Source organism: Rhodnius prolixus, unplaced genomic scaffold (assembly GCF_049639745.1).
Source record: "Rhodnius prolixus isolate KJV_2025 unplaced genomic scaffold, Rpr scaffold_15, whole genome shotgun sequence".
NCBI lineage: Eukaryota > Metazoa > Arthropoda > Insecta > Hemiptera > Reduviidae > Rhodnius > Rhodnius prolixus.
Genome location: NW_027411605.1, coordinates 7,246,695 through 7,273,587, shown reverse-complemented (window position 1 = coordinate 7,273,587; position 26,893 = coordinate 7,246,695). Strand labels below are relative to the sequence as shown.

General features: G+C 33.0%; 4 protein-coding genes across 7 annotated transcripts; 2 read left to right on the top strand and 2 right to left on the bottom strand.

Moving 5' to 3' along the window:
* On the bottom strand, window positions 1-26,689 carry PolQ (DNA polymerase theta). Of its 4 annotated transcripts, none has more exons than XM_074129663.1 (26): window positions 26,452-26,689; window positions 26,001-26,112; window positions 25,752-25,867; window positions 24,914-25,038; window positions 24,631-24,759; window positions 23,908-24,109; window positions 23,689-23,825; window positions 22,886-23,034; window positions 22,597-22,809; window positions 21,869-22,002; window positions 21,375-21,677; window positions 20,827-20,997; window positions 20,599-20,749; window positions 19,917-20,160; window positions 19,251-19,371; window positions 16,918-18,239; window positions 15,837-16,459; window positions 15,549-15,742; window positions 9,546-9,675; window positions 9,190-9,371; window positions 9,007-9,105; window positions 8,748-8,925; window positions 5,345-5,496; window positions 4,876-5,140; window positions 1,735-1,919; window positions 1-423 (listed from the first exon to the last, which is right to left on the bottom strand). In XM_074129663.1, exons 1-26 carry the CDS (start codon window positions 26,539-26,541, stop codon window positions 283-285), a joined length of 5,868 nt encoding a protein of 1,955 aa, XP_073985764.1. In that variant the 5' UTR covers window positions 26,542-26,689; the 3' UTR covers window positions 1-282. The 4 variants fall into 4 exon arrangements, with proteins under 4 accessions (XP_073985764.1, XP_073985765.1, XP_073985766.1 ...); XM_074129664.1 differs by lacking the exon at window positions 26,452-26,689 and adding an exon at window positions 26,250-26,381; XM_074129665.1 differs by lacking the exons at window positions 25,752-25,867; window positions 26,001-26,112; window positions 26,452-26,689 and adding an exon at window positions 25,547-25,682.
* Window positions 2,862-4,199, top strand: LOC141454951 (hydroxylysine kinase). The gene has a single exon (XM_074129671.1). It carries the CDS (start codon window positions 2,969-2,971, stop codon window positions 4,046-4,048), a length of 1,080 nt encoding a protein of 359 aa, XP_073985772.1. The 5' UTR covers window positions 2,862-2,968; the 3' UTR covers window positions 4,049-4,199.
* On the bottom strand, window positions 10,985-13,586 carry LOC141454949 (ribosome biogenesis protein BOP1 homolog). The gene has a single exon (XM_074129668.1). It carries the CDS (start codon window positions 13,434-13,436, stop codon window positions 11,157-11,159), a length of 2,280 nt encoding a protein of 759 aa, XP_073985769.1. The 5' UTR covers window positions 13,437-13,586; the 3' UTR covers window positions 10,985-11,156.
* On the top strand, window positions 13,899-14,898 carry CRIF (growth arrest and DNA damage-inducible proteins-interacting protein CRIF). Its single transcript, XM_074129672.1, has one exon. It carries the CDS (start codon window positions 13,949-13,951, stop codon window positions 14,720-14,722), a length of 774 nt encoding a protein of 257 aa, XP_073985773.1. The 5' UTR covers window positions 13,899-13,948; the 3' UTR covers window positions 14,723-14,898.
* Window positions 26,690-26,893: the final 204 nt, after the last annotated feature.

Below are 26,893 nucleotides of genomic sequence, written 5' to 3'. Positions count from 1 at the left end.
TCTAAGTGCTTTAATGCAATTACAAATTATTAATAAATACACATTCATAGCAGTCCTTATCACTTGAAATATTAATGAATTGAATTGTAAATGAATGAATTAAAACAAAAAATTCAAACTGAATAGAATGATCTGTGTTAAAATTAAGATTAAATAACCGTCACAAATAAATAATTTGAAAGATTTGAAAAACTTTTTAGAATACTAATAAATTGTATCATCTTTGGATTCTATGTTCCTAGTTAAAAGTTAAATTTATCTTAATAATTTGTAGAATTTAGGTCAACTGATTTCCGTTCTCTTCAATTGGCCCCAAGATTTTCCAATTTTCACGACCACAGTCAATGGAACGTTCAAATGGAAGGTGTTCTCCATTTCCTCTTTCACTATCCTGGACATCATGTGAACGTTGTTTTCTGCTACCTGAAAAGTAAATTAATGTGCTAGTAATCATTTAAGGGGCGCTACCCCGCTTATTAATTGATTTTTTTTTTTTTAATAAAACTACATATTGTTGGGAATAAATTAGAAATAAGAAATATTTTGCAACAAAACTCATGAAATGGTTACTATTATTGTCTGCGTTATAGAGGAAGCCTAAAAAACTAGTATATATCCCCGGATATGGAAGTACATTCAATATTCTTAAAACCATAAAAACATTCTCTCTAAAAAAATCTCTCTAGTTCATACAATTCTAAATTATTGTACAGTATTTTGATCACCTTGACTAGTAGACTTGAAGCCATCCCAAATAGCCTTATTGTTAATCATAAATATCGTACTTTCCTGCAGAAACTCTGAACAACACAGATCTCAGGATGTTGCTTCCAAACCAGCCTGTGATACCCCGCAGCCAACAGATTGACCTTATTTTTATTCTTAAACTCATTCACCATGATAACAAAATAGTCACATTTGCTATTCCTTTACAAAATTTAATTTTACCAGATACTTCACAAAGTAAAAAATTAAATTTGGTGTTGGCCAACATGAATTATGCATCAAATGTCTAAAGTCCATACCCTAGAATGAAGCATTCAGTAAACAGCAATTCTAACGTTAACATTTTCAGTGGAAAAACTCAATTTAGCTTCTTAATTCTTTCATTTCCTTATGAGGCACATTCCGCAAATTCATACTTACACAGAACAACTTATTTTTCATATTTTTATACAACTTTTTTGCATTCTTATACTTTTATTCATGTTTATCAGCAATTACGTACCTCACATTGTTATACAACTTAACGCATTCTTGAATTAAATATAAACAATATTTTAACAACTGGTATTTTTTGGTTAATCTTAATTATTATGTTTTAATTAATCATTCGTTTTACAGTATTCTTACCAATACGACACAGTTTTTAACCTTTCACCAACCAGGAAAACCTACACCAACTCCTATCCGAGAATACCTTAAAATTAGTCTTATAAAAATTATTTAAAGAGAGAGAGATAAATCTATGAGAATGTAATATACAAAATTCAGAGAAAAGCGTAGTTGCCATTCGAGAACAATTTTAGAAGAAATATGACTAAGAACAATTGTAGATTCTCCTCGGTTACAACTAACCAGATAATACATTGACGCTTCGCTAATTAAGTTCAAATAAGTTCGCATTAAAATAATAATGTCTGTCCTTAGTTGAGTGCTTTCTAAAAATTGTTTCCAATTAATCACAAACTTTTTAATATTTGTATTTAAAACTGCAAAATAATATGGATTCACCTCATAAAGTAGTTCATCATGAAGTTGAAGGACCAGATGCGCCGCTTCACCGCCCTTCTGCAGAACATTCGTCCTGTTAGGAAATACTTGGGTCAACCGCTTCTCTATGTTCACCATTGCTTTTTTAGCTATATCCGCGGCTGATCCTTGAATTTGGGAGTTCACTGCTTGGCGTTCAGCTTGCACTTAAAAAGGTATGATATTATTTATGAAGACATTACGTATTACAGGTTCTATTCTTTTCTTGGTTACAGTGATGTAAGAAAACTCTTGGACAATTAAAAAATTAGACACTGTAAAAAAAAAATAAATAATTTAAATTTCGATACACTCTATTAATAAATAAATAATTTTGTAAACTTGAAGGGTGAATTTAGTAAATTAAGAGAAGTGGAGAAAGAAGCAGCCGGCAGATCTGAATTGAGGTCGATTGCCTCATTCTTTCCTCTCGCCGTATTTACTCTACGAATCATTCGTTTAGTTACAGTAATGTTTTAGAATAATTCGCTCTGTCTCTCTACATATTGCAATGTTATTACAAAGAAATAATGTATTTCTTTCGACAAATATTACATTAATAATGTTTTAAGCTGATAAAGTTATAAAGGAAAATAACTTGATTTTATCAAGATATACGGTTACAATGATGTAAATTATTTAAGCAACGATAGTTCATCAGAATAAATTGTTATAAACTTAATTAAATGAAACCAATTAATGAAAAATTATTAGAAAAGGCTCAAAACTTCTGTATTTCAGTCTTTTTATAAAGATTTAGATCTTATTCTGGAAAGTAATCACTACGTATCCGGAAATGATAATCTGAAAAAAATGTTTTCGAAAGTTTTAGGATGCAACTTTGAGAAAAATCTATATTTTTTCAAAAAAAGATCTCAAGACACTTTTGGAGGGCGATTTTGACCAAAACCTTCTTGTTGGAACGAAATATCTAGTGTGAAGTTTCTAAAACATAAGGATTGAAAAATATCAGGAGAAGGTAGTGAATGTAAAATAAAACAAGGCTTAGGAGGAAGGGCCTGGTCTGTTATCTATCAACATGTCCTATCTAATCTGATAGAGTTCAATTAGCATCAAGGCGCACTGTCTCCCCTCCACTCATAATTGCCCTTCTCCTTAAACACTGATTCGAGGCTGGCGAGCTCGTTAAACTCAGTCTGCTCCAGATAGTTCTACTTTTCCAGGTGACATAAAGTAGTAGTTTGATTTTTGTATAATGAGTGTGCTCAATTCAAGCAGTGATAACAAGAGACCCGAATTGAGTAAAGATGAAGCAATAAAATTAGCAGAAGCTAAATATGGCATCAAGGTGACTAGTATAGAAGAATTGAACGGATATGATGACAGAAACTTCAAACTGGAAGCGGATAGAAAATTGTGCGACAACAAGAACATCAAGGATGTCTGGCCACACGGTTACGTGCTGAAAGTAATCAACGCTGAAGATTCTAAAAATCTAATATTGATTGAAGCGGGAAATTGTTTAATGTTGCACTTACATAAACACAGTTTCAATGTACCTGTCCCAATTTTGAACAAAGATGGGAATCTTTATTCACTGGAAGAATTGGCAAGCAGCCCTAGAGTCTTCCATGCCATCAAGATGTTAAGATTTGAGCCGGGCTTCCTGTTGAATGATAGTAAACCATCAGCAGAACTTTACGAGAATGTAGGTATTTATATGGCCGATATTGACAGTGCGTTAGAAAGTTTTGAACATGAAGCCTACAATAGTTGTAATTCTCTTTGGGCATTAGAAAACGTAACGAAGATTCGTAGATATTATTATGCCGTAAGAGATCAACAGCTATTACAATTAGTCGAGCAATATGTTGCTCAATTTGAACAGCAAGTTTTACCATTAATTCCTGTTTTAGAGAGAGGCATTATCCATGGGGACTTCAACGAACAGAACCTGTTGATAACTGAAGAAGGTACACAAATCAAAGCACTGCTGGACTTTGGCGATGCCCACTATTCACCTTACTTGTTCGAACTGGCCATTTGTATTTGTTACATGTTGATTCACTCTAAGGATATATCGTACGGGCAACATATCATCAACGGTTACAGAAAACGTAGGAAACTTACAGCAGATGAAGAAAGACTGATAAAAATATGTGTTTGTGCAAGGCTGTGTCAAAGTTTAGTGCTCGGATTGCATTCTCATAAAATTTATAAAAATAAGTATGTTTTGAGCACTCAGCAAGTGGGCTGGGAATTACTGAGAAAACTTGATGAAGTTGACGAACTTCAATTGAGAAAATTGTGGCAGTTGACCTATACTTGTGAATGACTGATTAAACTTAATGACTGATTATACTTTTTTCTTTAATAATTACAGACATCTACGCAACAGTCAAGGTTTATCAAAACCTTTTCTTAAAAGGTAAGACAGTTTGGACATCTTCATTCTACAACTACAATTATTATCTAATACATCTTACTTCTGCAAAGATTGCCAGAGAAATCTTATGTAAAACTATAAAAACAGCCTAATTTGTTTCTTTTCATTTTCTGTAGCAACAGAATAAACATGTATACTATAATATTAAAATTATAAATAGTTTATTTTTTTTTCTTTTTTTAAAATTTTTAATTCAGAATTTTAATATATTTATTTAACATATTTGACAGCAAGTTTTAGTCCAACGCGAAGAAAATATGAACGATGAAATACGTAATTCCAACTTTCGGTAAGTACTGCTCAGTCAGAATGTAAATTATGATTTGTCAGAGGAACGAGACCAATCCGTAAGAAGTTGAGTCATGTTTAATACTATAACCAAGCGTTTTCAATTACCACTGTTTATAACTAAAAATGATAATTTAACATCTATAATTACGAATTATGTAGTTTTTGCTTCATACGAAGTACAAATGAATACCAACGTTTCAAAGATCCGTCCATTTAGGACATCAATATAAATGTGTCCGTGAACATATCGGACCCTCTGAGAGTCTAATCATGTTCTCCGCACTGAAATGTTTACTATAATTACGAATTATGTAGTTTTTGCTTCATACGAAGTACAAATGAATACCAACGTTTCAAAGATCCGTCCATTTAGGACATCAATATAAATGTAAGCGAGATGAGATAAAGGTAAAAATGAAACTCACATCTTTCGGCAGTTTTACTGCTGTTAATATGCGGTAATCGTCTGTATCTGCCAGTCAGTGTATTCACATACCCAACTTTTCGACATTCCTCTACAGTCTGTTCAATGAATCTGCCCACTCCAGGATATCTTAAACGGAATTTAGCAGCCAATTCCGCAGCTTCAGCCGTGCTAACTCCAAGTACTTCTCCCAAAGCATGATCACCCATTCCGTACAGTATGCCGTAACATATCTGTTTGGTCTGGTGACGCATTTCTTGATTTACCTAAAAAAATAATTTTCAGCACAGTTATTAAAAAAATGAAGTTAGTGAATTTTATTATTTATTTTTGTGAATAAATATATCATCATGGCTGCGTTGAGAAAGTTAAATATATCTAACGTTCTCTGGGTCTAATCGGATCTATGTTCTAGGAAGGTGGAGAAACCATCATAGATTATTGATTATTTTTAAAAGCAACCAGCTTACCTGGCTGTGGTGTACATTGAACCATCCAGAAGCAATACTGATAAATACATCAAGATCACTTTTGATCATCTCCGTCAGCAAACTGTCTCCAGAGTAATGTGCTAGTATTCTCAGCTCCAGTTGGCAAAAGTCCGCCGACAGTAACACATTTCCTTATAGAGAAAAGATTATTGTTAACGTGGAGTTTAATAATTTCATTATTAACGTTAACAATATTAAATATAAAAATCTATTGTATGAAAATGTGGCTAAGGAAAGAGTAGATCGTAAGGAGAGATCCAAATTAAGACAGAATGGCATAAGTGAAGACTCACATGAAGGTTTATTGTTGAAACAAACGGTGCTGTTTTTTTTTATCTGTGCACTCAGATTGAAACAAGTGGAATACGTTATGGGATACTCGTGACTTTTAAGCGGAGCTAGCTGCTGTAGAAGTGGCAATCACAACACTCCACTGGACGTTATTTGTGACCTAATATTCGGTTCTATCCAGGAATTTCTATTTTAGGTTCTATTCGGAACATCCAGGCAGTGCTGGATCATCCGTCTTAGATCACCTGTTTTACTCATTCTAACTTGCTTCTTCTGAATGTCATCCATCTTCAGAGATTTAATTAAGATTCAAAAGTTTGTAAAGAGAAATTTGATTTCCACCAGAAAGCTTTAGGCTAAAGATAGCATGCCTTAATAAAAATAGTACGTTGGCAACGAACAAAAGCTTTACAAGTGGAAGTCACATTTCCAAACACTAACTTTAGGAAGGTGGATAAAAAGGGAAAGACCGGTGAGAATTCAGAGAAAAAGACACGCTTAAACGAATTAAATCATTGTCACTTGGGTGCCATGTTTTTTTTTCGTACAAATCATTATTAATGTTTGTAATGTTAATCTGACATTAATCAGGGACGCCAGAAGCCAAGAAGAAATAGTAAGCTTTTTCCATCTTTCTGTGGGAAATTTTGATAAATTTTAGCCATCTATTATCTCCTTAACAAAAACTTACAGTTTAAAAAGTTAAGTATAAGGGATGATTAAACGCCAAAAGGTACACAAATCAGCAAGTACCCAACATTTCATTAATACTTCATTGATATTGTTTAAGTAATTTTACCGCATTAATATTCATTCATATTTTTTAAGAATTTATTAGATGTCACAGACCCTTATGCTGGCCATTTTCATCTACAAAATATTTGTTCAAGTAGCACAGCAGATTGACTGTAATATCTATTTATCTATAATAATCAAACTATTAATTACAGGTTAAAAAGAAAACGTTATTTAAAAAAAAAATAAGGCTAAAAAATTCATAAACGTTTTTTAAAAAATGCTTTCACCAACATAAATGATTTTATTTTATTTATTTATTTTTATTCTTAAATAAAAATCGTCGGTTTAAGTTCATTCTTCGATTAAAGTAATTGTTACTTTATGTAGTAGTCAAACGTTTATAATATTAGATAATAATTAATCTGGCTTTATCGCAAATAATATAGTTTTCTTCAATTACATTCTCAATCTAGGTGTTCTTCCCACAATGTTGTATATATGTAATATAAAATAAATAAGATATGCATATTTTTAGGACAGCTAATTATTCCAGTATTTTACTATAAGTAAAATTAGGGGGACTAAATTAAATTACAATTGAGAAATGAATAATTATTGTTGAATAATCTACTTGTTATTATTAACTGTGTGTTATTTGTGCTCACGAATATTTCGGTAAGACGAATTCAAGACTGAAATGTTGTTTTAAATCCTCGTGATTCAAATTTAAACAGTAGTCGACTCTAACTTTGTCTTTTTCTAATTTAAAATGCATGTATATGTGACAACTTTAGAATAAAGGGCACATTAAAGATAAATCCGGAGAATAATTTGGAATAGAGTTAAAATAAAGTACCTATATATACGAAGATATAATTCACATTTTATCACAATTATAACAAAAAAATATTATGAATGAACTGGCCAGCATAAGGGTCTGTGACATCTAATAAATTCTTAAAAAATATTAATGAAAATTAATGCGGTAAAATTACTTAAACAATATCAATGAAGTATTAATGAAATGTTGGGTACTTGCTGATTTGTGTACCTTTTGGCGTTTAATCAACCCTTATACTTAACTTTTTAAACTGTAAGTTTTTGTTAAGGAGATTTTTGTACCTTTTGGATAGATTTTCCTTTTTGTCTATTTTGCAAAGTTAAATATCTGCTTTACCGATTTTTTTAAAATTTGGAATAAGCAATTATATCATTATAACCTGATAAGGTGTTAAGTTGGAACCGTAACTACCATTGGAGAGATCTTTTTAAAGAATGATTATAGTTGCGGTCCCCAAACCATCCTCAATAACAATTTTTTTGAGAAAGCGTTTTGAATAAAATAGGAAGGTGTTTGTACGTAAATAGCAAAATTAAACTGCGATTTCAGTACTTCCTTTTAAGAGGAGCAAGAAAAATAAACTGCGATTACAGTACTTCTCCCTAAAAGGGGCAAAGATTTTGAATCGAACGACAATTCATTGATGTAAATCGGTTAACTCATTGATAATTTTATCGATTGCAGTACTTCCTCTTAGTAGGTGTAAGAGCATGATAGCACTTCACAGCCACGTAGAGGAGCTTTAATCACTTCTTCGTGCTAAATTTTATCAAAATCGGACTAAGCGTTATAGAAATATTGATAATAATAGTATTAGAAATGGCCTTATTTGGGTGGGGCAAACTCCCCTCCTTATGAGGCATACCGTCGAGACTTTAAAAGTGCAAATCTGTACAAAATTTCGATTCGAATGATACTTTTTTCATGAAAATCGGTTCATTTGAAACGATTGCTGTACTTCCCCTTAACAAGTGTAAGAGCAGATCGTCACTTTATTGTTACGTAGGGGAGCCCTAACCCTATCATCCTACCAAATTTTATCAAAATCGGGCCAAGATTTACAGAGTAATTAGTAATAATAATTTTGGAGGGGGCCTTACATAAAGGGGGCTAACTCCTCTCCCAAAAGGCACATCTACATAAAATTCCGAATCGAATGACACCTCATTCATGAAAATTGGTTCGCGCGTTTAGGCGCTACGTTGTTTACAAAAAAGGTAACAACAACAAGAACAATTTTTGAAAAAGCCGTTTTTGCTCATTTTCAGCAACTTTTTTCTCGAAACCTATTAGATCTGGGTTGTTGGAAAAAAATTTCAGTTATTAAGGAGGGTTTGCCCTATAATTTAAAGAAAATTTGGGAATTTTATCTTTTATAGAAAAAGAGAAAAAAATTGTCAAAGTTGGGTGTTTTTCAACGTTACGCTTTTTCGTGCAGTTTTTGACGATCAACCCTTATACAACTGTCCGACCGGACAGTTTTAATACTGTGAACATATATTGTGAACCAACCTTCAGCAGGTGTAAATGTTGATCTAACTGAAAACAACACATCATCCACCGAGAAATCTCTGGGAACATTCTGTAAGCTAGGATCGTAAATGTTCACTCTCCCTGTCTGTGTTCTTGTACAACATTCAGCAAACAGCCGATCATCAGTCATTTTTGTCATCAACAGTTGGCTCAGTGTCTAACAAACATATTTGTATTAATAAAGCTGACTGCTTTTTGTTAATCTTCACATGAAAATTGTTTAACCATAATTAAGTACTCTGCTTTTAAGTGAACTGAGTTTTCTCCAATTTCTGACTATCACTGTTAGTGGATGATTGATTTCCACATCAGTTTTAATTTTAAGTAGTTCTTTTATCTGTAACAACAAAGAATAGAATAAAAAAGTCAAATTCTGCCGGAATAGAATAAATAAGGTAAAAAAAATTATATATGTATCTACTTTTTTTAAATCGTTTCTAGAAGCTAGGTTGAACTTTTTATTAGCAATCTGGAAGGCCTTGTTTTCTAATATTTTCATAGTGATTTCCACTTTAGACCACAGTTCCTGCACTTCCTTTCGATTGAATTTAATTCCAGATATTTCCATATTCATTAAAATGAATTGGGCTGGCATTTCAACTTCTGTGAAAAACACAAATTCAAATTTAGTTAATTAATATGAAAAGGCCAAAATTTTAAACAACTTTTAATGGCTGGCAATAAAAATTTCCAAAGAGGTGTGCTAAGATCTTCCAGTATTAATAAACGGAATTCAACCATTTAATAAGTGATTTAATTAATAATTTTTAAATTTACCACGAAATACTTGAAGGAGATTGTAGTGTTTCAGTTTATTTAGCAGGACATTGTGCAATTGCCAGATCATCATTGTTTCTTGACTCAGTTGACTGTCTTGGATATTTGACGTAACATTGTATTTGTTTGCCTAAATTGAATTTAAACAGTTAAAACTGATATCAATTTCATGGAATCAATGTTGAACATATAAATACGCTCATTATGAGTTCAAATAAAAATAAATAATTCAAACTGTGACGAATTTCTCTTTCTCGGGAATCTAGCTTAAATTCTAATTTTGATTTGCTTGCTGTTTTATTTATTTATATATGTATAAATACATGCATCATTTTGTACCATTATAAAATGGTACTTTTGAGGTAGATGTGAAATCCCATTTTTCGGACATAAAATCAATTTTCATGAAATAATAAATTTCAATCGTAATAGGATTTTAGAAGAGGAAGTAATTGAAAACTAGTTGTTCTTTTTTTCCAGTTTACATTTTAAATACAAGCTGAAGGTCAGCAAATCAGTAATACAAATCCTTTGTTATAGGAATTAATTAGTGTTAATTACAGAAACATAACTTAAACTTCGCAGGACACACTTTTCAAGTGTTCAGAATATTATGCTGCTATATTAAAAGTTAGTTTATTAACTGATGATGACTGGAACGCAATAATAAATAAAAACACCTGGTGATAAAAAAACATAATGGTAGCAATAAAATTAGTTGAATACAATGGCTCTTGGTTTATTTTTAGTCACGATATGTAATAATTAATTCTTATAGCACTAATTTGTTAGTTTGATTCAATTTTATGGGCGCATTAATTGAATTTTTTTAATTGAAAGCGCATCTACAATGGGGCACTGAGCAATTTTCAACGCACGGCCTCTAGACAGATAGTGCTCTCTCGATATAGACAATACTATCCTCCACCGAACAGGAGCTCTAAGGGACTCCCAGGCATTTCCCCGTAAATATCTAGTTCGTTTCAAAATTAAAATAATAAACTTTACATGATCCCTTAATCTCAGACAGCTAAGAGATAACAAAAAGATCTTTACTTCTAGAAATATTTGTGAATTTCTTATTTTAAAATAAATAAAAAAAACTTTTCGAATAATCACATGATACAATAACACAATGTAATCTATCTAGTAGAAATCTGGATTAGTCCAGATCTAAGGTTTGGGCTAGACGATAATCGATGATGTTAAAAATCAAGATTTTCATGTCTCAAACAAAGATTTCGTTAAATGAAGGGCTTGATGTGATACAAACGCGGAAAACTCCTTTTTTTTGAAAATGTTTATATTTACATAAATATTAGAAATTTCGAACAAAAAAATAATAATAATTAAACAAAATAGATAAACAAAAAGTAGATAAAGGTTCACATTGTAAGAGCCTATACAAATTTTTATAGATTGTCTAGAAAAAATAAAGCTGCTATTCAAAAATGTATTTAGAAAAAAGTTAATTCACCACAAATTCAATAATTATAAAGAAAAATATGTACACTTGTTTTTATATAAATGGAGGCCAAAACTTGTTTAGAAATCTTCTTTAAAAAACTGTATCCGTCCAATTTACTGCCAGTACTTTTAAAAGAAGGCTGATTAGGAGTACAATCTTATTGTTGAATCTGCACCACTAGTAAATACCCAAGGTTGATATGGATGGAACACTACATCGAATACAGAGAAATCATTAAATTTTTCATGATTAGAAAACCTTTTTAAAGGAACTATCAATGGATTCTGTAAAAGATCACTGTAGACCATTCCATGGGATACGATTACACTTTGATCATCGGATGTTGAAGCAAAGAGTGGATATCTTTTATGATAGGCAACACCTCTGATAGCTTGGCTGTGTAAAGCCAGCGATTTGTACGGCTTACATGAAAGATCTAAATCAAACCATAACAACTTCTTATCATATGTTCCGACTAACATATTGTCTCCACCAGGATGGATTGCAATACTGGATATCCACTTAGAATTTGACATCAATTTTTGAACCATTTCCTGTTTAACCAAATCATAAATACGTATATGCCTCTGTGTGGCGACAATAAGTCTAGGTTTTGATGGGTGAAATAAGGCAGCTTGAACAAGTCCTCTTGGTTTTGAAAATGGCAGCTGAGAAGACCTGCAAGTCAACTGATGTACAATCACCGCTCTATTTTGACCTTCCGGTAATATTGAAACAAAATAATTAGCAGCACCGTGGAAAGCTACTTGTTTCACTTCTTTAAAGTGGTTAATTATGATTCTAACACCTACATCATACTGTTCACCAGAAAAGACATGCTCCCAGTTCACCGCAGTTCTTACCCTTTCAGAGGTGATTTTTGTCACTTCTTCCGATGGCACTTGACCCAACAGTCTGTCCGTCTTACTCTGTGCTAAACTATCGCCAACTTTGGGATTTATAAGTAGAACTCTCTTGTCGGCTGCCACTGCCACCAAAGTAATTCTTGAACTTGGACACCACACAACACATTTTCCAATACCTCCCAAAGGCACTATATTAAGACATCTTCCTGTATTAACTTCCCAGATCCTCAAAGTTTCATCGTCCGAAGCCGATGCTAAATACTGGCCAGTAATGTCAACAGCAATTGAACGAACCATGTCTCTATGTCCTTTGTACACCATTGACATAGTAGTTGGAAATGGTTGAAGACTTTTAGGGTCTGGCAACTGCGGCAATAGATCTTCAGGTTCAATGGTCAACCTCATTTTCACCGCTCTTGGACACATGTATAGATCAAGACATCTTAGGAATCTCTCCCTAGCTAATCTCTTATAGGCAGGCACTTCCCTTAGAGAGTTGTACTTTTGGGGTACAAAATGGAGTTTTTTATTACCTAAAGACTTCCTTTCTTTCTCCCACTTTTTCTTTTCCCTCTCATTGAATAGGTACTCCTCTGGAGGATTATAGGATTCATTGTGTCCTGGTAAAGGACGTTTAGGAGCTGGTATATGATTTTGTATCCTGCGCATCTCTTCCGCCGCATCGTCACTTTTCCACAACATGTAAAACTGAGGACCCTTTTCCCTTTCAGCTTTTCTTTTCATTCTCATAGCACGACGTGATTTCATCCAACCCATTTTTAAAGCATAAACATACTTAGAAACTCGTTTCATTTCATCCCTACTTGGTACAAAAGAACGCTTATGCTCTGGAAATTTTCTTAAAGGCATTTCCATTACCTCTGAAGTGAACCATTCTATCCAAGGAGCGTATTCATCAAAATCTTTGTCTGGAATTTTATGCTCACCTAATCTTCTAATAAGTTCAATGTCTTTATCAGAAAGTACAATATCCTGACCTGTTTGGGTATCTTTAACAGATCGCCAGAAGTCTGGATCCTCCATTTGCTTTAAGAAGTAATCTAACTGATCTCCCTGGTTACTCTTTACAATTTTGTTTCCTTCCCAATCATATCCTATGTGTTCGTGATCATCGTACCAATTTAACGGAATGTTACCTATGGTGTTGCGAATATCTTCTTCGTCAGAAGTGTCACCTCCTTCATACTCATCTACTTCAGGGGCGCTATTTAAATGTTTACATTCGGCGTCTGGCAGCTCTTCATTTTCCTTATTAGTACTAACAGTTTCATTTTCGTCTAAAGGTTCTTTTGATCCATTTTCATTGTCACTTCTACTATCATTGTCCTCATCAAGATCTCCTTCGGATTCACTACTTAAGTCTTCACCTTCGCTGCTCATTTCTTCCTCCTCCTCCTCCTCCTCCTCTTCCCTTTCATCTTCACTATTGCTATCAGATTCATTTATGGAACAAAAAAGATTCGGCTCTTCCTCACCTTGCACAGTATCAGAAATGATTTCGTCACATTTAGAAGACTTGAGATACTTTCGCTTCATTTCAACTTTATGTATCACAAAGTTTTATTAATTATTCACTAATTAAAACAAAAACTCTAAAGTTACGATTTCCACCTCCACATGGGACCTCCTTCAAAACCAAACTTTATGTATCAAGGAAGGTTATACCTTGCTTGGTTAGTTATTAAAGCTCTCGCTACCAATAAAAGGGAATATGAATTATCTTAATTTTGATGTTGTCAATTTGATTTTTATTTAATCAATTAATAATTAAAAATAACTTTCAAATTTAAGAGGAATAATTAAATGAGATTGAATTTTGAGCAAAATGAATTTAAAATTCAGTCCACTAAGCTTCAATATTTTGGTAAAAAAATTCATGTTTAAAAAAATATAATAATTTAATTAAAACAAATAACTTTTATAAGCAAAAAAAAAACTTTTATAAATGGTTGTTAATAATTGTGAAACAAATTATATAACCTTCTCCAATTACCTGTTATAAGGCGTAAAACCTTCTCGGAGGTTACTTCGAAGGTCTGTAGCTAACAATGAATTTATCAATGAATTTCGGTAAACTAATTTCGCGTAGCTCTGTTATTCGAAAAAGTTATTTAAAATTAATTAATAGTAATTGCAGATTACTATCAAAAGCTTCTGAAGAGAAAGCACCATCTGAATTGTATAGCGTACGAGGAGATGATAATCTTAAGGCATATTTGGAAGAAAAGGAGGCTGAGATAGAAGCAAAAAGGAATAAATCAATGCTTCGACCACAGCACCACAATATTTTACATGGTAAGGTACCTTACAATGAACCTGTTTGTGACATTCATAGTTCACTGAGATATAAGAAAAGAATGTTTGGGCGGTATGGCTATGAAAGTGGAGTAAATCCAGGCGCATTGTGGCCTAGCACTGAAGAAATTGAAGAAAGAATGGAATATGAAAAAGTGGCATATCCTTATACAATTCCGGAAATGTGGGAAAAAGTACGTCAGCGTCGAGAAGAGGAGGAAAAAACAATATCAGAAAGGCAAGCTAAACTGGCGTACAATGTTAAAAAGTTGGATCAATGGAAGAAAGAAATCGCCGACCGAGCTGCTAAAAAGTTACAAACAGCTGCGGCTGCAAAAGCAAAGAAAGATGCACTTATTGAAGAGGTTAGACGACATTTTGGCTTTAAAGTTGATCCTAGAGATGAGAAATTTAAGGAAATGTTATTGCAAAAAGAACGAGATCAAAAGAAAAAATTAAAAGCAGAACGGGCTAAGGCAAAGCAAGAAAAATTACTATCTTCACTTGAAAAAGAAGAACCACGTTAATAACTTTTAATATAAATTTTAAAACTTTCAATAATTATGTAAATTAGTTATAATCGTCACGTTTGGCAAAGCCTTGATATTTCCTTTTTATGATGGATTAGTTTTTTCGACCTTGTTGATAGATTTTGCTTTTGGAATATTCAGGAGCGGTCAATAAAAAAATTTTTGTAAACATATTTATTTTTTTATACCAACGTTTCGACAAAACTATTGCCTTCTTTTGCCAACTCTAGCCCAATTCAGCTAGAATTGGGTAAATACCCTCGAAACTGCTGTTTTAATGTGATGTAGGACTTAGCACTTATATAATTTTATGGAGGATTTTGAGTTACTGAAATTCCACGTTCGAAGAAAAAGGTATTGTCGGAAGTGCGACTTTCGTTAATGTGTTTATCTAAGATCTGTAGCGATTTTCTCGAAATCAGTTGAGCAGAACTCAGTATTCTACACTCATGTACTGACTTCAGTGAATTACATGACAATTTATCTTTAGTATTTGTTGTTTTTGTATTTGCGCTTCTCTTTAAAATATATTTATGAGAACTTTACGGTATTTCTATCCATATGTTGTTACTATGAATTAAATATGTTGCTGAAATTATTGCTCGCAGAATATTGTCACTTATATCACGAAAATTGGAACTAGGGAAAGAAGTGTGAGTTTTTCAAACCCATTTTCCAACTTTATTCTAAATTTTCTACAATCTAACTTTTTATCGGTTTAGCAACATTGAATATTTGAAGAGCCACCTTATAGAATAACAAGATCTAACTTAAGGGACTCAGCAAGGTCTATTTTGTTAAAAAAATACAATATTGCACTCACCAACTCTCTAAGGCTATATATCTTTTCGTCAGGCACCAGAAGCCATCTGGCAACAGAAACATCAAACAGCTCACATCCGACCATTACATTACAACATTTTGATAACAATTTGAGCTGAACCTTTGTCTCATAGCCCCACAGTTTTATCTGTTTCATCTCCATTAAAGATTTAATTGTATTAAAACATCCACAATCTGAAAGTTAATAGTAAGACAAAAAAAAAGTTATTAATAATAATTCTGTATCATGCAATAAAAATTATTTTACAAAACAATCATTAAGGCTTACCAGGACTTATAAGTTCAAACAAGTAAGATTTTTGTCCCCATGTGATAGCCATTGCTGTCAAAGCTTTAGACTTATATTGGAATTTGTATGATTTCCGTGTAATATCTTTGGCCAACAGTTTAGCACCAATAATTTGCGCCTGCTCTTCGGCCACATCTTCAAATTGTAAAGAGAAAGCTGCCTCTTTTCTGTTCAACATACTCGATAGAAATTCCTTTATCAAAGAGGTCTCAGAGCATGCCTTAACGCTGCCATTGTTAAAAGATTCTAAATTTGAGCTTTCTTTGTTTATATCCAATTCTTGGTTAATAGTAATAGCATTCCCTACTGCAGTGATTTTATTATCATTTCCTAAGTAATGCCCACCTTGATTTTGTTCAACGCAGATATTAGTATTTCCTTGCATCCTCTGTGGCGATTTACTTTGTTTTATAATGCTGATCCCTATGGACGGATATTTGGATGGAGACTTGTCTTTCAACTTACTTTTACTATGAGGAGATTTTACTGCTGATTTTGAAGGAGAAAATATTTTTGCTGGAGAGAATGTTGTTTTGTTTATTTTTTTTGTCGGAGTTCTCCAAATCTTACAATTTCCTTTATTCTTTTCCACCTTATTAACGCTGCAAAACACAAATTATGTTGATTACAATTATCTTAATCGCCAATCATTTATGTTTATTCTGAGTAAAATATATAGCACATGGTATCCTAATAAATTTTTAGGATAAATTAATGCTTAGGAGAATTAAGTTCATTTAAGCTTTACTAATTAGCTTTTTCCTTGTTTAGTTATATCTAAACTGTCCCTGCCAAAACCTAATGCTGCGGACCTAACCATATTTTCAGCAATCGAGAACATAGTTTTGTCAGTTGACCAAAATGTTAGTAAAGAGTTATTAAGTAGCTCCTAAAAACAAAATATCGATTTTTCTGCGATTTTCCGTTTCTTCAGTAAACACATTTCTCGGACTCAAATCTCCTTAAAAACTTAACATTGACATCTTACAAGCATAAAAGAAAGTAGAAAGTTTTATCTTACAGTAAAATGCATTCATTCATTAAAAACAGTTACACCTACCTGATATCTTTACTAAAAAGATCTTCAGATCTTAGGTCAGAAATATTCATTACTTCATCCTTAGAAACTGATGGCTGCTCATGAACACGGAAGTCTTTCAATAGAACTTTAATAGTTTCCTCTTGAATTGGAGCGTCAAATGTATCATCAAAAGCATCAATCAAAAATGATTCCATCACAGTATTTTTAGGTTTCTCTTTTTCTTTACTAATTACAATTTCTGAACTTGTGGGTTGAACTAATGGGCAGACTTCTTCTGGCTTTTTACTGATAACCTCTTCCACTTGAGTATTCATTTCAAAACTGTCAAAAAAGTCCGATACACTGGAGTTACTGGTTTTTTTTCTTTGATTTCCAAGATTTTTTAGTTTATTTTCTGCAGCAAAGCAAGATTTTTTACGACTGTGTATATTATCTCTGAGAGGACTTGCAATTTTTCTTTTTGTGCCTCTATTCTGTACAACACTCAACCCATTAATTTCTTGTCCAAAAGAAACTTGTAAAAGACTGTCACCTCCTAGATTTGGATCCATATCCTCTAAAAATGTTTGATTAGTTGCAACTTCAATATTTCTAGAGTTACTTTCCAACGGAGAATCAAATAAATCATAACTTCGATTGTTACCCAAAGATGATATCGTATTTTCACAATTTACTGCACACTTTTTGTCTGCTACACCGACGTCTTTAAGTTCAGGAGATCCAATAGGTGTACTACTATTTTCCAGTCTTTTTGACATATTTTCAAAAGCGTTGATTGTACAGTCCATACTGTATTTCTTGCTTTTATTTTCGATGATATTCTGCGGGACTAAACAAGATTCGCTAAACTTCAATGAGAAATTTTCTGATATATTTGTTACAAATTTAGGTTTTGATACAAAATCAACGTCTGCTATTTTAAAACTGTTAATGGCTGTTGAATCTTCTAAAGCTGATATATTGAAGTCTTGAGTTTCTGGCACCAACACTTCATTCACATTATAGATAATATTTTCTGTTTGATTTAATGAGGCTTCCACTTTGATTATTTCTTTTACTAGATCTTTTTGAATGTTATTTCTTTCTTCATTATCCCTTTTGATACTACTTTCGTTTTTGGGTAGATTTAAGTTTGATTCACTCTTAGGATGTTCAGTATCACTCGGATTCTTATCAATATGATTATTAAAAATTAATTGTGAATGTCCTTTGTTATCAGTGGTTGGCATACAGCTGCTAGCACGTCTTGAGCTCCATTCTGTGGGCGAAAGTGTGGACTGATTGTAAATTGATTCTTCATCCTCATCATTCCAATTAACATTCTGAGCACCTAATGCCCTCTGCAAAAAAATAATCAGAACTGATACTCCATCAAAGTAAAGGACAGAGGTACAAAAAAAAGTTGGTTTTTTATAATTCTTAAGGGTCAGGTAGTCGCCTTGAGAGGACTTGATAACGATTTCTTCCGGATTACATTGTACTGAGGTGTTATACTTTTCGTCTGGTGTAGGGTTCAATTCTGAGATGGGAGTAAACTTTGATTGCTTCTTCCAGGCTAGGTTTTTAATTTGCTATAGGACGAAGCAATAAAGCAGTTACTGTATTAAACTTTAAAAATCATTTGAACTAATCTAAAATCGAGGCCTCCTTAGCGAAGTAAATTATGTACTCTCGCTGCAAGTCGGCACATTAGTTTAAAAGATTACTTTATATATTACATAGAATTTATGAAATGAACAAGATGTCAGTCGAATAGCTTAGGTTGTTTGGCCTAATAGATTTGTCTGCTTACTTCAGAGATGATGTTTTCCTAGGATTGCGGGATTACTTTGGATAGCGGAGGGACAGACGTATTCCTTATGCGTCCAACAAACCCAAGGAGGCTACTGCGGCATCTACTAGATAGCTCTTCATCTCAATCCGTTTGTTTAAGTGGACTTGACAGTCTGATAGAAGATTTTGGCCACAGTACAAAGGCATAGATTTTTCTTCTCCGAAGAGCCGTACCTCGAGGCCCACAGCTTTCCACACTAAAATACGTGCATATCTTTATTTTTTCTTCCTCCTAACTACCTACAAAGGGTCGAAGGATAGAATTTTAAATAAGGGAAGTGTGCCAAATAACCAAAGTAAACGCGACCTCGCATAGGCAATTTACTACCAGGCATGTGCAATGCATGCGTTCTTTAATCTGCATGGCCTACTAGGAGACCTAATATAATCCAAATGGTTACCCAGCCTTGTATCGCAGAAAGTTTGAGCGAGTAGATATTGATAAAAATTTTAAGTAATAATGATACATTAAAGTAAAAAGAATTGAAAATATAAGTTCTGCTTAAAAAAAAAGTTACCGTTAGATAAGTACGAGCTTCATGCAGTAGAAGATCGGCGACTTCCACTTCGGTAAGTCCTGGCCGGCCCGGTAAGCATATAGTTTTTCTTTCACTTGGTTCGGTTACGTCGGAATGTTCACTGCAATCAATGATGTTCACTGTAAGTACTTCAACTATTCTTCAAGTACTCTTAAAATGCACTTCTCTCAACTAATTACAATGACTAGCCTCCGAAGTGAAAGAAAAACTTCAAGTGTAACCAAAAAATATTTCAAAATTTCAATATTTAATAAATAATAATAGACAGAAAATTCTTTACATAAAAACCATGGTTTCATACGAGTTACGAATAGAAATGTTCTTCAACACTAGTTCTCCTATACAAACCCATAATTTTTAGGAGAAAAATGATTCAGCTGAAAGTGGAATGTTGACAGGTGTAAGAATCGACATGTAAAAGAAAAGTAAATTGAAATAGTACAAAGCCAATTGGGCAGTTTTCCATTTAAGAAAGCTACTTTTGAAGGCGCACACAGGATGAAAGAATTTTATGAAATTTCCTTGTAGATTTTCAAGTTGATGAAAACTGAGTAATTCATATGTTTATAGTCACAAAGAGTTTTCATTTCCCAGCAAAGAGAACATTTTAAACTGAACTTTCCTCTAAATTCTTCAAATACTTACCTAACAAAAGGAGTAGCTGCTTTTATAGCGATCCGGATTTCGCGGATATGTGCATGAGCTAAATCCGTAAGTGTTTCAATGCCTGCATTGTACAATGATCTGGCCAGCACTCCAGTCATGCAATCCAACTGCATTAGCGCCAGGAGCTCACGTTGCACGCCAAACTGAATTCTAGCACCAAGCTCTGCCAGCACAACTTCCAAAGCTTTCCAACCAAGTTTTCGACAGAAAATAGTCACCATACCTGGAAAATATATTTGTAATACCTGTGGTAATTTGTAATATTTTTGGGGGGTAGGGTTGGTTTAAGAAGTAAATGCTTTTTCATATGAAAACAATTCATTTCTTTCAGGATCCACTAAAATCACTTTCTGAATGAGATTGTTTTTTATTCATGATCCCTTTAAAGCTTTTGATTTTTCTGTAACTCCACAAATTTAATTGCAATAGCAATATGTTTGTATTATAAGAAATGTATTTAATCTGCGTTATTGCAAAAAATAACACTTACAATAGAAGATAAGTTCTTTATTTTAAAGAAAATTTCAGAATTGTTTCTTTTATAGGAAAAAATTAAGTGTTTAAATGAGTTTCTATAATTTTTTGTTTGAAGAAAAGTTTATAAATTAAATATATCGGAACGGAATCAGGGTCTGACTTTTATAAATTTTATTTGAGTTACCAGAAAATGTTGAAGCTGATTGCTGTAATGTTTGTAATATTCCTTTGTTGCAACCAAATTTCTCTGCTACTTCTTTTAATGGTACCTCATTAATAAGTTCTTGTAGCGCCAACGCTGTATAAAATCTTTTATGCACGGATAATTTTCTTACCTAAAGGGAGGTAACTTTTTGACATTTGAATCAAGATTATAAAATACACATGTGTGATTAATAAAATTTATACTAACGTATTTATCTGAATTCAGATTTATAGCAGATCTCATGGCTTTGATGAAGAAACCTTCCTCTACGCCTACTAATTTCCCAACTTTTTGCAAGTTCAAAGAAAGTCCTTCCCAAATCGTGAACATTTTCATCCAGTCAATGGAAACATGATCACACACTGAGAACGGAGTCACCTGCATAATTAATCCATTGTCAAACACTCTGATGTCTCGTCATTTATACGTAATTTTATTTCGTTTTTCCTTTCTCTTAATCGTAAGTGAGAGAAAATAAAAGGTTCGTGTAAAAATTTCAATGTTTCTTTGAAAGGACTATTTTAGAGAAAGTCTTAATACTGAAAAATTCATTCGGTAAGATTTTCCGGCATGAAATGTTGACTACTTTCCTGGTTCATTTAAAGACAGTGTCCATCTCCATTTCCTCAACACTGTTTGCTTACTTATAATGTTTAATATTTTGTAGATCCGCGGCAGTTTTTTTTTTTTCTGCATGGTCAGCTATCGTAGAACTTTTGTTACTCTAACTGCATGACTGTAAAAACAAAATGTACCTGATATATGGCATGCAGGTCAGATTCAAGAACAAAGCATTGCCTTGCTTTGTCTAATTCTTTGAGAAGTATAATAGCTTGATCTGGAGACATTGAAGAACTAAGACACGCGACCGCCAGCGGGGACGCGATCATACCATCTGAGTTAGTTTCACTGTTGATAAAATTGTTTTTTTCCAAGTATATTAAACAAGATTTGATGGTTTTTTCCAGAATATCTTGGCTAGATGTCGCCGCTAGGAGTGTACAACTTGTATATTCTAGTACCTGCGATCTATTGCTAACCATCCCACTGGCAATTACCTTCAATCAAACAAAAATTTAAAGGCATAAATACTGATATGAATATCACTGATTTTATCCAGATCTATTGATCTACCCACATTTTCAACTTTAATATCAATGCTTGTAAGTAAATAGAAAGAAACAAGCTTGCAAACCTTGCAAACTCTATTACTTCAATGATGATAATAACATAGATAAACAATTATAACCTCTACTAGGGCTCTCTTAAGACTGGAAGACAGATTTCCTTGACCCAAACAACTCGCAACGGCTGGAAGCTCGGATTTCACAAGCTGTTCTCCAAAATGTCTGTCCTCTTCAGTGCAGATTAAATAACTTTCACCTGAAATAAATTTGCATTATTACTTTAATGAGATGTCTGCAAAGTATAATTAGTTTATCTATAGTACCAACTTCTGAGGAACCCTTTGTTGTTTATCTGATGAGACTTTCTCTTAATTGATCAAGGTCCAAACTTTGAATTTTTGTTACATATAAATTTTTCCTAAGGTTATAGTGTATACAAAAATATACACAACAATGAAATAGCACTTTAGTGGGAACTCTACTTCGTAGGGCCTACAGTAATAGTTGTTGATCTAAGGAATTCAGAGGCAATCTTTAGATCTTTAGTCAACTGCTATGAATAATTGTATTTAAGAAATCATACCGCTCTGTTTTGTCTCAGTGAATTTTGCCAGAGAACAAACTTTCTGCATATTCCTAATTTCGGAAATATAATTTTTTGATAACCTTACTTCATGGTTAGAAACTTCAATAGATTAAAATGGCCCTTCAGAGGATGTAAATAACTCCCAATGTTTGGTAACCTAAGACTTGGACACTTTTTACGATTTTTTATCTCAAAAAAAGAAAATCAGGTCAAATTCAAAATCTAGAACAGTCTAATAACAGAAATAAATAATATTAATATTACCTTCAGTATCCTTGCCCATCCTGCCTGCCCGACCAATCATCTGTTTATAAGAGAGAATGTCCATCCTACGACCCGCGAAAGAAGGTGATCTCACTATAACTCGCCTGGCCGGTAAGTTCACTCCGGAAGACAAAGTTGACGTGGCTACTATCACTTTTAAGATGTTCTTCCTGAAAGCCCCTTCAATTATATCACGCTCATCCATTGTCAGTCCTAAAAAGTTGATTTTTTTTTTCATACAAATTGTAGCACTTAAAGAAATTTAATTTTGTTATATAATCAAATTTACCTGCATGATGATACCCGACTGCAAAAGATATACTTCTTTCTAAAGATGATTCTAACCCAACAGGACATTTTTTTAACTGTTCCAGTATATCAGAAATCGCTTCCGAATTGAGTTGTTCTCTAAGTTTCAAAGCACTTTCATTTTGACTTCTACCTGTACTGATTGTTGAATATTGGTTAGTACTTCAAGGATTTTTAAGTATGATCAGAAATATCTCACTCTGCTAGCCAGCCATAGCTATTATTAATGGCAGCATGTAACAAATTCCGCAAAAATAGAAATATTTTATATTGCATTTCTAAATAGTTGGTTCAACCAAACTCTCATATAATTGTCAAAATAAAGAAAAATATGAACAGAAATGATGTTATAAGAAGGTTCAAGACTAATTATAAAAGTACACACGTCAACGTTCAAGAATTGAAGCTATTTTTTCGAACTATTTATAAATTCTTATTTATTCTGTCCCTTCCCTCCATGAATGGTGGAGGGTTTTAGAAGGAATGTTCTTTATGAATATCTTAAGTAGTTCTTCCGGAATCGAAGGTGGAATTATTTGTCACTGTGGAGATAATGTTTTTCGGTGATTGCAGTAGCACTGTAGCAAAAAAAAAATTTTCGAGAAAGATGTAGAAATCCCAAATCTTTGTGATACTATTGTAATCATGAATTGGGAATACAAAACTGATTAACGCTACTGGCATAATTCATTACTATACTAATACCACACGAATATGTGCATCATCGCAACTATTCACAATAGTTTCTAGCGAATTCTCTACAAAATTAGAAATGCCAGATACTTGCCTATTCTACGGATTTCCACTGCAATTTGCTGAGCCATAGTTTCACACCAATTTTTCGTCGAACAAAATACCAATATAGAAAAGCCTTTCAGTATAGTATCAACACAAAGATATATTACATCACCAGGATCATCCTGAAAGAAAAGTTGTTTGCACTCAAATCTATTTTTTTTTTTAATTAATTTTTTTGCCAGTAAATATATATTTTTACATTACCTTAATATCCAAAGTGGAATTTATTTCATGACTAAATCGAAGTTCTTTTGAATCTAAAACTTTACGTCCAATTTTGAGAAACTCTTTCAATGGTATTGGTCGGAAATCCGTTTTATACAGGGTAGCATTCAACCAGTTAGCCAGATCATTCAGATTTGGTAGAGTGGCCGACATTCCAACTACTTGAACTTCAGCTGCGCCTCTGCAATTAATTGATCGTTCAACAATAAGTATTTAAAATTTAACATGCTACTTGAAGCAGGCGGGAAGTAATTTCGGTCTCTACTAGTATTCAGAGCTAGGTTTCTTGTCAGGCATGTTTCCTATCTAAATTTGGACTGACGTAGGAGACCTCTTGTGCAGTCGTACGAACTAACGATTCCATTCACTCGACCCAGTAATCAAGTCCTATTGGATGTTTCGAGGAACACTCTATTCATTGGGTAATTTGGAAAAGTATTTCTTCGGCTAGCAGGCAACATAAAAGTCCTAAACTTCCTCTTTTGCAAATGATGTATCTCCAGCGGTATCGGTCAAGGCCAAAAGCCTCTAATGTAGGTCTGCTTATACCGATATGGGAGAAAACTCTGGACTTTTTAAAAAGGCGAGAGCGCTCCTGCCAGAATTTCAAGGGATTGGCATCCGTCCCATATTCTAATCTAATCTTATTTGAAAATAAAATGAATAACTTAAGAAAGATTTCAGATTCACAATAGATATTACCTGCTGCAAATGTATTTAATTTTTGTCAGTAATAGTTCCAGCAGATAACCTCGCTGAGGATCTCCAATTAAATGCAGCTCATCCACCACAACACATCCTATTTTATCAAAATTCTTCTCCTCCAGTAATCTGTAAATTTGTAAATTCTCTCTAGGCTGATCTGATGTAATAATGACTATTTCAATTACCAAACAACCCTACTGAACGGATTTATAACGCGAATACTAATACAAGATAATAGCTTGACAATTTATACATTTCTGGGATAAATTAAATGCAATACCTATTAACAAGACTGTTGGCTTTCTCTATAGTGCATATTGCCACATGGACAGCTCGAAACCCTCCTGGAGGATTGTAAGAGCCCATGAAACCTTCCACTCTAATACCACTACCAGTCAGAATATCCTAAAAAATATTACAAAATACTTTAAATGCAATTATTATAAACATAAAAGAAAACCACAGAAATTTATTTTAAAGAATAATTTGTCAGACTCATAACACACACAGAAAATAAAACCAGCTTGATAAGACTTTAAATAGGACTGACTAATCAGGATTTTGTAATTTCTTTCATTCCGATTGGTTCCAGATTTTTACCACGTTTGTATAAGAGAACTTGAAACCCTGTTTCAGTTTAACTGTCAAAAGAAAGTAATACTTTCCTTAAAACTAGTAGCAGTTACAAACATTATTTATTTATTTAAAGCCCAATGAAAATATTAGCAGCAATAATGTCGAAAAAAACTGTGAGAGAGCAGAAAGCAAACTAGTTGACTACCAGTGCAAAGTCAATGCTATAGGAATTTCTTTAAGTGTAGGACTGAGGCAAGTTCCATCTCCCCAATTAATTTAGTACTTGAAAAGAATTAATATTATAAAGGAATTTAAATTATGGAGGTAGCATTATAACCATTTAGCATAGCAGTTTGCTGATCTACTTGATGTAACTGTAGTCACAACTTGTGACTCACAAGGTACAGTAGCTGCATTCCAAGTAGTGTATGCTTTCAGCAGCTGCAAAGATGCAAAGCCTGATCCTCCCCTGCTTCAGTTCTTTTATTAATACTGTGCTAATCCCTTATCTTGCTAAAAATAAACCTAAAAATCAAACAAACCTGTAAATAGAGAACTTTTTCCCTGACGACAGAAATAAAAGGTAATATGATAATTACTTTTCTTCTCTTTTCTAACACAGTTTTCAGTACTAATATCTCCGCCACTAATGTTTTTCCTTTAAAAAAAAAAGAAGAGGTTAAGAGTAGGATAAACAATGCAATGAAATTATTAATGAAAACTGTATCGCAGATACATGAAGCACGATTAAAAAGTCAATTATTTACAAAAAAAAAAAAAGGAGCAAAAACCTGCTGAGGTTGGAGCAGAATATACCAAATTCTGTCCGCTGAGGACATCTTCTAGTAGCAGGCATTCGACTTGCCAAGGAAACATGCAACTTATACCTCGACGTTTGTATTTCTGCAAGATAATAAATTACTATTCTAGCGAATGATTTTTATTCTTTTCGATATTTTACCTCGAATTAGTGTGAAGCGAAATAATTTTTTCCAGCAAAGACTAAACTATTTTGTCACAAACGTAAGTGTCGACATTACCTTTAAACTAATTTTTGAAAATCGTAAAGTTTAGGATTTATCTTTTAATGCGACCTGTTAATTTCTCACAATGAAGTTCACAGAAACTCACTTTTTCCAGTTTTGACACACAATTCTTTTTCAAATTCTTATATAAAGCAGGAATAGAAAATTACTTCTTTGTAATTGAAACGCACATATAGAATAACTGGTACCATCTTACCTCAATTATATGAAGAGGAAGGTCCCACGTTTCCAACTTAAGCTTTCCGAAAGATACGCTTTCATCTTCTTTAGGCATCTTAAATGACATGTACAATCACTCAGAAATATGAATACTTACCGTAAAGTTAAAACAAAATTTATCTACTTGGTTGAGCAAAATAAATAAGTTCAGTACTAATATCTCCACATTCAGTTGTTCGTCATTTTAATAATTTTAGCGACAATTATAATGAATATAAGTGATGGAGTACTGCCAAGTGATAAAGACACAAAAGTAAATCCAAAGTTCCCGCCTCAGGTGGTAGTCAGATGGTAAAAAAAAGTTACTTGAACAGATTAGATTATAACCATTATTTATTTTTTAATCATAACTCTTAAACAAAATAAGTATTAATTTTAATTTTTATCTCTGAAGCTTTATTTATTGTAGTTTTTGTTTT